The 12,906-nt window shown below is 44.9% G+C and overlaps 1 protein-coding gene across 1 annotated transcript in view; it reads left to right on the plus strand.

The window, feature by feature from the left end:
- Window positions 1-12,906, plus strand: part of LOC115109801 (phosphatidylinositol phosphatase PTPRQ-like) — a 42,098-nt gene that overhangs the window by 4,380 nt on the left and 24,812 nt on the right. The window contains exons 5-11 of the mRNA XM_065009766.1: window positions 3,676-3,745; window positions 3,829-4,028; window positions 4,512-4,740; window positions 4,903-5,031; window positions 5,151-5,297; window positions 5,544-5,707; window positions 9,977-10,508. Of these exons, the coding sequence (XP_064865838.1) occupies window positions 3,676-3,745; window positions 3,829-4,028; window positions 4,512-4,740; window positions 4,903-5,031; window positions 5,151-5,297; window positions 5,544-5,707; window positions 9,977-10,508 (1,471 nt within the window). The remainder of the gene's footprint in view (window positions 1-3,675; window positions 3,746-3,828; window positions 4,029-4,511; window positions 4,741-4,902; window positions 5,032-5,150; window positions 5,298-5,543; window positions 5,708-9,976; window positions 10,509-12,906) is intronic.

Below are 12,906 nucleotides of genomic sequence, written 5' to 3' on the forward strand. Positions count from 1 at the left end.
AGTCAATATAACTATTTGATTAGCACTTTGGAAATGTACAGCGACAGAATTCAGAACATGGGCCGTTCTCCCTGTTCACCAAGTCTGAAACGTAGGATAAATAAAGGAGGCATATAAGCAGACGATGAAAGCTCTTACAATATTCAATGATTACATTTCTCTAAAACATGTTATAGGCTACATGTGCAACACCAAGTCAGAACAGTAGATGAAATGAAGAAGGGAAAATATACCAAATTATAAGGATGAGGCACATGGGCTATGAACAGCTTACTACACAGCACACACTTAGTATTACTTTCTTAGCTACAGTATACATATCTCTGTGGCATATTACTTCATTTATGCAGCACCATACAAGACATTTTTGGAGTCACATGCTGACCAGACTGGACGCATTGCGTACGGGAGCGTTGCAAAATGCAGTATATTTACACATACATGTTATTCTATCATTGCACCAACACTGCTCGTGCGCGTCAGCGAGCGTCTGCGTAGCCAGGCGCTAAAATAGAACTTGGTTCTATTTGTGATACTCAACGTGCTGCAAGTCCTGCCTCTCCCATCTCCTCAATGTTTTTTAGGAGCATATACCCACCTAGGTGATTGAAAGATGAACTGAGGTATCCACTCCAGTCCAGTTGGTTGTGGTAATACACCTTAAAGTTTGTTAACAACTGCCATATAAAGTCCAAAGAAGAAGAAGCCTGAAGGAGGAGAGATTACTAGAAATGAACTCAGTTGACCATTTTATCTGTGGATTAATTGTCGGAGTAGAGAACCTTGTGCATTTCAGGTAAAATAACAACCCAATGTTTATGTCCAAGGACAAATGAGCTAACATTTGCCATAAATGTTTAATGCTTTTCAACCTATCCCCAAATTAATATAATTGGTTCCGAGTTTGTTTTGATATTTCAACCTACGTGTCCTGATCGCGTCTGGTGTGGGTAGACAAAATCAACTTACATGCAATGGCGCACACGGACAAATGCGCGCGTGCGGTCTGGTCAGTATGTCACCTTGTTGTGCTGTGCTCACTTGAACAGGAATGTGGCTCGGCGGTCCTTTGTGGGTATATTTTGTGATTGAACTTTGTCATCAAAGTCTGGCATTCTCTGGATTTATGGCGATTTCAAAACAACTGGGAACTCTGAAAAAAAAAAGTCAAATCATGATGACGTCTGTGATCTTCAGGTCGTAGCTCTAGAAAGGATTGAAAAGCATTTGCCAGTAGATCGTGGACTTGATTCATGATGATGACTGCTAGCTTGCTAGATAAGTTACTGTAGATATAACGTGATTTTACTTAATTTTATCTGTGGCCAATGACCTTGGGCCTTCTTGGATGGGCACTTCTAATGTAACTCGATGGCAGAACCCAAAGGGCTACAATTTTTAGGTCTAACCCTTAGACTTGGCGGTGACGTAGTGTCCCCATGAGTGACAAAACACTGAGCCAAGCACGGTGCAACGCTCCGTATTTTCTGCTGGCTGGCCCCACCACCACAGAAAGCACTGAGCTAGGCTGAAACTGCCTTACTCAAGAAAACAAAAAAGAGACAATGTTTGTATGCCACCTTATTAACTCAATGATATATATATTTTTTTACATTGTTTGCAAACTGATATGTGACACGTATTAATGCCAAAATAACATGCAAAACAGCCAAGCTAAAAATAATTATAAACTGGGTGTTTTCGAGCCCTGAATGCTGATTGGCTGACAGCCGTGGTATATCAGACCGTATACCACGGGTATGACAAAACATTTATTTTAACTGCTCTAATTACATTGGCAACCAGTTTATAATAGCAATAAGGCACCTAGGGGGTTTGTGATATATGGCCAAAATACCACTCCGCGTTGCGTCATGCATAAGAACAACCATTAGCCGTGGTATAATGGCCATATACCACACCTCCTCTGGCCTTATTGCTTAATTAAATCTTTATGGCAATAAACATATCTCATGAGGCCTTGTTTTGAGGCCTAGCTTTACCCTAATGGCTGTGTGTGTGTGTGTGTGTGTGCATGCCTGTGTGTTCTAGGCAGATGCCTCTAGCGGGGAAACTATTCTCTTGGTCTGGTTGAATAATTCATTGTGATTAAATTATTGATCTTATAAACAGATCTATGGATCAGCCATGCTGTTCTTTTTCCACATACTCTTATGTCAACATATTGTATGTGGTCATGGTTAATAGTTTTCAGAATGCATTAATCCTTAATTACCTGTGTGTGTGTGTGTGTGTGTGTCACATCACCAGACGTTACTTATGTGTACTGTATAAGCACACCCAGCAGTACTGAGCGAGCTATGTGCTGCTTTGTCCTGCTCCTCATTCAATAATCTCTATCCGTTGTTTCCTTTTCTCTTCCTGGTCTTCTATTAATATTCTCTGTTCTATTTTCAAAGCTATGTAGCCATTTCATTATCTTATTAGAATCAGAACCTCACTTTAACATCTCATCTAAAGGGTACTCTCTACAGCAGGGTTGGGCAAACTATGGCCCGCGAGCCCATTCAGTCCACCGTGCAGGAGGTTTGAGTAAAACCCCTTATGTCATTTTTTTTAAGGGGGAAATTATTATTTGGGGTTTAAAAAACACTCCAGGCCACTCATGAATGTCTAAAACTAGATAAAGAGGATGTAGGAATTATAATGGATTCATATATTTTTTTCTGGCCTGTGAAATTGATTTTGACAAAAAAAATGGTACAAAAATAATCTGTGGCCCTCCGTTGAATTTTGAAATCCCAATGTGGCCCTACTGCTGTACACGGTAGTTACCCATTATATGATGCAAAACTTGTCATACTTGCTGTATATTTATTTAACTAGGCAAGTCAGTTAAGAACACATTCTTCTTTACAAGGACGGCCTACCCTGGCCAAACCTTAACAACGCTCTGCCAATTGTGCACCGCCCTTTCGGACTCCCAGTCATGGGTGGTTGTGATATAGTCTGGAATTGAACAAGGTTCTGTAGTGACACCTCTATCACTGAGATGCAGTGTCTTAGACAGCTGCGCCACCAGGACGCCCCCTAAATGTATGCCTGATTGAACGGGGAATACTTCAGATGCACATGAAATGACCCCGGGAATCGCTCAGAGATGCACACAAATTATATACATTAAAAATGGGTGAATATTTCCTTTAAGACTAATATTTCCTTTAATATTGACCCCATCTGGCCTCCCCAACACCACAGCCAGCATAATCTGTGTCTCCCTTCCAGGGATGATTAGTGCTATCTGGGATCCTTGGGATGTCCCTACCCTAAACCCTAAACCCTAACATTAACCCATACCTTTACCATTTACATTTCTACTTCAATGGGGTAGGGACTTCCAAAGGATCCCAGATAGCATGGACCATCCAGGGATTGACCAGGCCCAACCTGCTTAGCTTCAAAGACAAACTAGCAGTGGGATGCTATGGCTATGTGTGTGTGTACCTGCCTGCCTGGTGTTGTGTGGCTGTTGCATCAGTAAAAGTTCTGAATCTTGAATTAGTAATAATGACTCTCTCTCTTTCTCTCTCTCTCTCTCTCTCTCTCTCTCTCTCTCTCTCTCTCTCTCTCTCTCTCTCTCTCTCTCTCTCTCTTCTCTCTCTCTCTCTCTCTCTCTCTCTCTCTCTCTCTCATATATATATATATAAAATCTAGGTTGCAGCAGAAAACTCTGCTGGTATTGGTCCCTATAGCAAGTCTATGTACATCAAAACTGCTGAGGCCCGTAGGTATCCAATAATAACATACAAACACAGACACACTTATACACACAGGCAATGACATCAGTTTGTCTATCCCTTTCTCAAGCCCCCGGCCTGGTGACTAATCTGACAGCATTTGCTCAGAACCACACGTTCGTAGTGGTCACGTGGTTCCTGCCGCTCCGCATCAACGGTCTGATCAACAAGTTTGCGGTCAAAGCCAAACACGCTCGTACCGGTCAGACCGTCCGCATGCTGGAGCTGGATGCTGAGGAAATCATGACCGTAGCGCTACCACACTGCAACGTACGTATGTCTGTCTTTGTCTTTCTCATTCTTTCTCTGTCTGTCTAGAGATACTCTGACTATATCGGAAACAGAAGACTATCTAGTTTGAACTTTGGTCCTCTGTGACGGACGTGAGATGAGCTTTTTCAACTGGTTTTTCAACTTTCAGAAAATATATTGCAGTCCAAACAGAGCAATGCTACAGGCCTCCATTTTTTTTTCTCCCTCTCTTTCTTTCACTCTCTCTCTCTCTATTCAACTAAATTCAAAGTGGATTTATTGGCATGGAAAAAAACACGTGTTTACAGTGCCAAAGCAAGTGAAAAAACAAAACAACATCGACAAAAACCAACAAAGCGAATTAAACAAAGTGAAGACAAAAACAATCAGACATTAACAGTAAACATTAGACAGCTTTTAAAATCTGATATTATTAGCAGTTAAAAAATGTAAGCTCTGTCTTTGTGTACTTAAATACACAGTGTGTGTCTGTGTTTGTAGGATGCAGTAGAAATCCTGTCTCGTGGGACCGCAAGTCCATCAGAGGTGACAGCGTCCTCTCCTCCTGTCACCCTGTCAGCCGTCCCACCTGCCGCCACATGGGCTGTACCAATATCCGTAGGGGTGGACCAGCTGCGTCCCTACACAGCATACGTCTTCGAAGTGTCTGCTTTCACCTCCGACGGAGAGGGACAGGTAGCCTCCACCATGGTCCGCATGCCTGAGTCAGGTACACAGACACACACTCCACCTCTCTACATCTACATATCTCTGCCCATCTCTCCATATTTCTTTCTATAACCGTCTACATCTCAATCCCTCCGTGTCTCACTATCTATTCCTCGCTTCATCTCTCTCTCTCACCATGTGAATATGCATTTGTGTGCTGCAGCCCCAGAGGACCCTCCCTACAACCTGTCGGTATGGAATGTGACGTCTAAGTCAGTCTCTGTCTCCTGGGATCCGCCAACCATTGTTACCGGACGCTTCAGCTACGTCACCCATCTCTACGGCCCCACAGGTACACACACACGCACACATGCAGACACACACATATACAGTACATTTAAAATACTTGCTGAAGTAAAAACACTGAAGGTGGCAGATCTAACCCTAACACTGTGTGTGTGTGTGTGTCAGGGTTTATCTATGAGAACAGCACAGGGGACCTGAAGTTTGCGTACTCTGGTTTGACTCCCTACACACACTACAGAGTAGAGGTCCGGGCCAAGTCTGCTGGCCTGCTGGGGCCTGAGGCCTTTTCTGCAGTACTGACACACGCTGAGGGTAAGAACAGACACATGTCTTGAGTGATGTGCTCTACCAGTGCCGTAGTTTTCCTTTCCCTATTGGTCAACGAGGTGAGTGCAGAAGTATTTTCCTACCTTGAATATCTAAACATTCTGCCTGGTTCTCTAACATTGTCTCTAAGACTGTGTGTGTGTGTGTGTGTGTGTGTGTGTGTGTGTGTGTGTGTGTGTGTGTGTGTGTGTGTGTGTGTGTGTGTGTGTGTGTGTGTGTGTGTGTGTGTAGCTCCCAGTGCGGTGCAGGCTCTGCAGGCAGTAGCACTAGACTCTGTGTCGGTGGGTGTGAGTTGGAGAAGCCCTGCCCAACCCAATGGTCTGATCACACAGTACAGACTCCTGGTTCTGTCTGACAACACACTGCTGCAGGACATCACTCTCATCGGAACACAGGTACCACTCTGTGGATCTGGTTTTACTATCCTTGTGAGGACCAGAAGTCCTCACAAGGATACCAAAACAAGTTAAATTCAGACAAGTGGAGAACAACATTTATACAGTACCAGTTAAAGGTTTGGACACACCTACTCATTCCAGGGTTTTTCTTTATTTTTACTATTTACTATTTTTACTATTGTTGAATAGTAGTGAAGACATCAAAACTATGAAATAACACATGGAATCATGTAGTAACCAAAAAAGTGCTAACAAATCAAAATATATTTATGTTTGAGATTCTTCGAGGTAGCCACCCTTTGCCTTGACAGCTTTGCACACTCTTGGCATTCTCTCAACCAGCTTCATGAGGTAGTCACCTGGAATGCATTTCAATTAACAGGTGTGCCTTGTTAATATTTAATTTCTGCAATTTCTTTCCTTCTTAATGCGTTTGAGCCAATCAGATGTGTTGTGACAAGGTAGGGTGGTTTACAGAAGATAGCCCTATCTGGTAAAAGACCAAGTCCATATTATGGCAAGAACAGCTCAAATAAGCAAAGAAAATTACAGTCCACCATTACTTTAAGACATGAAGGTCAGTCAATACGGAAGATTTCAAGAACTTTCTTCAAGGGCAATCTTAAAAACCATCAAGCGCTATGATGAAACTAGCTCTCACGAGGACTGCCACAAGAAAGGAAGACCTGGAGTTACCTCTGCTGCAGAGGGTGGACCATTTCAGATCGTCAGTGATATGTATGCCGAGGAACGTGAAGCTTTCCACCTGCTCCACTTCGATCCCATCGATGTGGATAGGGACGTGCTCCCTCTACGGTTTCCTGAAGTCCATGATCAGCTCCTTTGTTTTGTCGACATTGAGTGAGAGGTTATTTTCCTGGCACCACACTCCCAGGGCCCTCACCTCCTCTCTGTAGGCTGTCTCGTAATTGTTGGTAATCAGGCCTACTACTGTTGTGTCATCTGAAAACTTGATGATTGAGTTGGAGGTGAAATCAAATCAACCTTTATTTGCCACATGTGCCATACACACACATGTGTAGACATTACCGTGAAATGCTTACTTACAAGCCCTTAACCAACAATGCAGTTCAAGAAGAAGAAAATATTTACCAAGTAGGTTAATAATAAAAAGTAACACAATAAGAAAAACAATAACGAGGCTATATACAGGGGGCACCGGTACCGAGTCAGTGAAGATGTACAGGCTAGTTGAGGTAATCTGTAATCTGTAATCTATAACTTGGGTGACGCGAGTCTCTGACAATTTTATGGGCTTCCCTCTGACACCACCTGTTATGTAGGTCCTGGATGGCAGGACGCTTGGCCCCAGTGATGTACTGGGCCGTTCGCACAACCCTCTGTAGCGCCTTACGGTCAGATGCCAAGCATTTGCCATACCAGGCGGTGATGCAACACGTCAGGATGCTCTAAGATGGTGCAGCTGTAGAACTTTTTGAGGATCTGGGGACCCATGCCAAATCTTTTCAGTCTCCTGAGGGGGAGAAGGTTTTGTCGTGTTCTCTTCACGACTGTCTTGGTATGTTTGGACCATGATAGTTTGTTGGTGATGTGGACACCAAGGAACTTGAAGGTCTCGACCCGCTCGACTACAGCCCCGTTGATGTTAATGGGATCTGTTCGGGCCGCCTTTTCCTGTAGTCCACGATCAGCTCCTTTATCTTGCTCACATTGAGGGAGAGGTTGTTGTCCTGGCACCACACTGCCAGATCTCTGACCTCCTCCCTATAGGCCATCTCATCGTTGTCGATGATCAGGTCTACCACTGTTGTGTCGTCAGCAAACTTCATGATGGTGTTGGAGCTGTGTTTGGCCACGCAGTCGTGGATGAACAGGGAGTACAGGAGGGGGTTAAGCACGCAGCCTTGTGGGGCCCCTGTGTTGAGGATCAGTGAAGTGGAGTTGTTGTTTCCTGCCTTCACCACCTTGGGGTCGGCCCGTCAACAAGTCCAGGACCCAGTTGCCCAGGGCGAGGTTCAGACCCAGGGCTCCAAGCTTAATGAGGAGCTTGGATGGTACTATAGTGTTGAATGTTGATCTATAGTAAATTAACAGCATTCTTATATAGGTATTCCTCTTGTCCAGATGGGATAGGGCAGTGTGCAGTGCGATGACAATTGCATCGTCTGTGGGTCTATTGCGGCGGTAAGCAAATTGAGGTGGGTCTAGGGAGTCCGGTAAGGTACGGGTGATACGGTCCTTAACTATCCTCTCAAAGCATTTCATGATGACAGAAGTGAGTGCTATAGTCATTTAGTTCAGTTACCTTTGCTTTCTTGGGTACAGGAACAGTGGCGGACATCTTGAAGCAAGTGGGGACAGCAGACTGGGATAGGAACAGATTGAATATGTCCTAAACACTCCAGCCAGATGGTCTGTGTATGCTCTGAGGACTTGGCTAGGGATGCCATCTGGGCCGGAAGGCGTCAGTGTCCGCGACGTGGCTTGCCACATGCGTCTCGTGTCTGAGCCGTTGAATTGCGTCTCCACTTTGTCTCTATACTGACGTTTTGTCTGTTTGATTGCCTTACAGAGGGAATAACTACACTGTTTGTATTCGGCCATATTCCCAGTCACCTTGCCATGGTTAAATGCAGTGGTTCGCGCTTTCAGTTTTGCGCAAATGCTGCCATCGAGCCACGGTTTCTTGTTATGGTAGGTTTTAATAGTCACAGTGGGCACAACATCTCCTATACACTTCTTGATCAACTCAGTCACCATATCTGTGTATTCGTCAATGTTATTCTCAGAGGCTACCCGGAACATATCCCAGTCCGCATGATCAAAACAATCTTGAAGCGTGGATTCCGATTGGTCAGACCAGCGTTGAATAGTCCATAACACGGCTACTTCCTGTTTGAGTTTCTGCCTATTTGGATTTGCCAAAGGGAGGGCGGGGGAGGGCCTTGAAGAGAATTCTCTTGGGAGGTAATACAGTCTGCATTTCATTGTGAGGTATTGTAGGTCGGGTGAACAAAATGACTTGAGTTTCTGTATGTTATCACAATCACACCATGAGGGGTTAATCATGAAACATACACCTCTGCCTTTCTTCTTCCCGGAGAGTTCTTTATTCATGTCTGCACAATATACTGAGACCTCAGCTGGCTGTATGGACAAAGAGAGTATATCCCGAGAGAGCCATGTTTCCGTGTAACAGAGTATGTTACAATCCCTTATGTCTCTCCGGAAGGAGATTCTCGCCCTGAGCTCGTCTATTTTATTATCCAAAGTCGGAACATTAGCGAGTAATATACTCGGAAGTGGTGGATGCGTGCCTCCTGAGTCGGACTAGAAGTCCACTCCGAATACCTCTGCTCCGCCAGCGGTGTTTTGGATAAGCCTCTGGAATCAGTTCAATTGCCCTGGGAGGTACGAACAAAGGAACCAATTCTGAAAAGTCATATTCCAGGTCGTAATGCTGGTGAGTTACCGCCGCTCTGATATCCAAAAGTTATTTACGGCTGTATGTAATAGCACAAAACATTTCCTGGGCTAATAATGTAAGAAATAACACGCAAAAAAATTAAATACTTAGTTGCTTAGGAGCTAGAAGCAGAGCTGCCTTACCTGTCAGCAACCGTAAGAGCTATTTTACCAAGAAGGAGAATGATGGAGTGCTCCATCAGATGACCTGGCCTCCACAATCACCCAACCTCAACCCAAGTGAGATGGTTTGGGATGAGTAGGACCACAGAGTGAAGGAAAAGCAGTGCTCAGCATATGTTGGAACTCTTTCAAGACTGTTAGAAAAGCATTCCAGGTGAAGCTGGTTGAGAGAATGCCAAGAGTGTGCAAAGCTGTCACCAAGGCAAATGGTGGCTACTGAAATATAAAATATATGTTGATTTGTTTAACAGTTTTTTGGTTCCTACATGATTCCATATGTGTTATTTCATAGTTTTGATGTCTTCGATGTTTTCACTATTATTCTACAATGTAGAAAATAGTAAAAATAAAGAAAAATCCTTGAGTGAGAAGGTGTGTCCAAACTTTTGACTGGTACTGTATATATATTTTTTTAATTTAGGAACTCAGGGGGTACCCCTGACCCCCGAGCAACTGCGGCCCCTCATGATGGGTTCAAAGTTGCCCATACCTGGTTTAGGGTTAGGGTTAGGACCTAGGTGTTAGGGTTAGGGTTTAAGGTAATGCTTAGGGGTAGGTTTTGAAGTAAAACAAACGATTGTAAAACAAACGATTGTGTGTGTGTGTTTGTGCCTGATGTTTTCCTCTTATCTTCAGAACCTAAATGACACTGATCTCCATGGTGATGGAACGTTAGTGCCAGGTATCCCTGGTGACTCTCTGCGGCGTAAGAGATCAGCTGACCTCAGCCTGACCACCTCTCCACTTGCATTCACGGTCACCCTGTCCGACCACACAGTCGTCACTGGCATGACCATGACCACAACCAGCCGCACACACAGCGCTTCAACCCCCCCTGACCTTAATCCTAACCTTGACCACAACAATTACACTGTCCCCACAGTCACTGAGAGCCCCAGTCTGACCAGTATGGGCCCTGGGACTGACCAGACCTCTGACTTTCCAGACTCCTCCCCTATGACCTTTGATGCTGTAACTTCAGGGACTTCTGTCCTCTCCCTGACCTCTTCAACCCCGGCCACACCCCTCCCCTGGCTCACTGCCAACTCACATCCCGGCCAGCTCACCTCTGGCCAGCCACGCCTCTCCACCCGTTCTGCACCTGCAGTCACAGGACACCTCCAGACACTCCCCTCCACCAGGGCTGCAGCCTCCAGAACCCCGGGAGGTACTGCACTCACCTCTAACCTATAACCATTTCACCTTTTAACCTCTATGCAGAAATGCCTCTGCCCTTTCCTGGTTGCTAAAATTCTAATATTTCTCCTAATTTCAGTTTACATGACCAAACAAGCACTCAAAGTGTAGAGAATCATTGTACAATCTATACCACTGTAAAATATATTTTAAATAACCAGAAATCTAGTATTTACAGTTGTTTGAAGCTGGTGTACAAAACCGAACATAAGACACAAACGCGAAACTTAAGAACGGGAAGCATAGAAATATCACGCATAGAACAGATCCAACGCGTCTTAGACTTGCTTTCAATACCAATGACAGATCTATAACAAACATTACTATGTGAATTTGGTTGGGTCGCCGGAAAAGTTACATATTGCAGCGTAAACACTATACATATCTACCTCCATCACTCCAGTATCCCTGCACATTGTAAATATGGTACTGGAACTGACTAACCCTATATATAAATCAAATCAAATTATTTGTCATGTGCGGCAAATACAACAGGTGTGGACCTTACAGTGAAATGCTTACTTACAGGCTCTAACCAATAGTGCAAAAAAGGTATTAGGGGAACAATAGGTAAGTAAAGAAATAAAACAACAGTAAAAAGACAGGCCAAATACAGTAGCAAGGCTATAAAATTAGCGAGGCTACATACTGTAGTGCAAGGCTACAGGCTACATAGGCTGATTGAGGTAGTATGTACATGTAGATATGGTTAAAGTGACTATGCATATATGATGAACAGAGAGTAGCAGTAGGGTAAAAGAGGGGTTGGCGGGTGGTGGGACACAATACAGATAGCCCGGTTAGCCAATGTGCGCGAGCACTGGTTGGTTGGCCCAATTGAGGTACTATGTACATGAATGTATAGTTAAAGTGACTATTCATATATGATAAACAGAGAGTAGCAACACCGTAAAAGAGGGGTTGGGGGGCACACAATGCAAATAGTCCGGGTAGCCATTTGATTACCTGTTCAGGAGTCTTATGGCTTGGGGGTAAAATCTGTTGAGAAGCATTTTGTCCTAGACTTGGCACTCCGGTACCGCTTGTCATGCGGTAGTAGAGAGAACAGTCTTTGACTGAGGTGGCTGGGGTCTTTGACTATTTTTAGGGCCTTCCTCTGACACCGCCTGGTGTAGAGGTCCTGGATGGCAGGCAGCTTAGCCCCAGTGAAGTACTGGGCCTTACGCACTACCCTCTGTAGTACCTTGCGGTCAGAGGCCAAGCAATTGCTGTACCAGGCAGTGATGCTCTCGATGTTGCAGCTGTAGAACCTTTTGAGGATCTCAGCACCCATGCCATTTTTTTGTTTTGTTTCCTGAGGTGGAATAAGCTTTGTCGTGCCCTCTTCACGACTGTCTTGGTGTGTTTGGACCATTCTAATTTGTTGTTGATGTGGACACCGAGGAACTTGAAGATCTCAACCTGCTCCACTACAGCCCCATCGATGAGAATGGGGGCGTGCTCGGTCCTCTTTATCCTGTAGTCCACAATCATCTCCTTAGTCTTGGTTACGCTGAGGGATAGGTTGTTATTCTGGCACCACCCGGCCAGGTCTGACCTCCTCCCTATAGGCTGTCTCGTCGTTGTCGGTGATCAGGCCTACCACTGTTGTGTCGTCTGCAAACTTAATGATGGTGTTGGAGTTGTGCCTGGCCATGCAGTCGTGGGTGAACAGGGAGTACAAGAGGGGACTGAGCACGTACCCCTGGGGAGCTCCAGTTTTGAGAATCATCGTGGCAGATGTGTTGCTATCTACCCTCACCACCTGGGGGCGGCCCGTCAGGAAGTCTAGGATCCAGTTGCAGAGGGAGGTGTTTAGTCCCAGGATCCTTAGCTTAGTGATAAGCTTTGTGCTCAGTTAGTGCTCAGTCCCCTCCTGTACTCCCTGTTCACCCACAACGCTGTTAAACGCTGAGCTGTAGTCAATGAATAGCATTCTCACATAAGTGTTCCTTTTGTCCAGGTGGGAAAGGGCAGTGTGGAGTGCAATAGAGATTGCATCATCTATAGATCTGTTTGAGCGGTATGCAAATTGGAGTGGGTCTAGGGTTTCTGGGATAATGGTGTTAATGTGAGCCATTACCAACCTTTCAAAGCACTTCATGGCTACGGACGTGAGTGCTACCGGTCTGTAGTAATTTAGGCAGGTTGCCTTTGTGTTCTTGGGCACAGGGACTATGGTGGTCTGCTTGAAACATGTTGGTATTACAGACTCAATCAGGGACATGTTGAAAATGTCAGTGAAGACACCTGCCAGTTGGTCAGCACATGCCCGGAGCACACGTCCTGGTTATCCGTCTGGCCCCGCAGCCTTGAGTATGTTGACCTGTTTAAAGGTCCTACTCACGTCGGCTACGAAACAGCTGATG

The sequence above is a fragment of the Oncorhynchus nerka genome, linkage group LG25, assembly GCF_034236695.1.
Source record: "Oncorhynchus nerka isolate Pitt River linkage group LG25, Oner_Uvic_2.0, whole genome shotgun sequence".
In the NCBI taxonomy this organism is placed as follows: Eukaryota; Metazoa; Chordata; class Actinopteri; order Salmoniformes; family Salmonidae; genus Oncorhynchus; species Oncorhynchus nerka.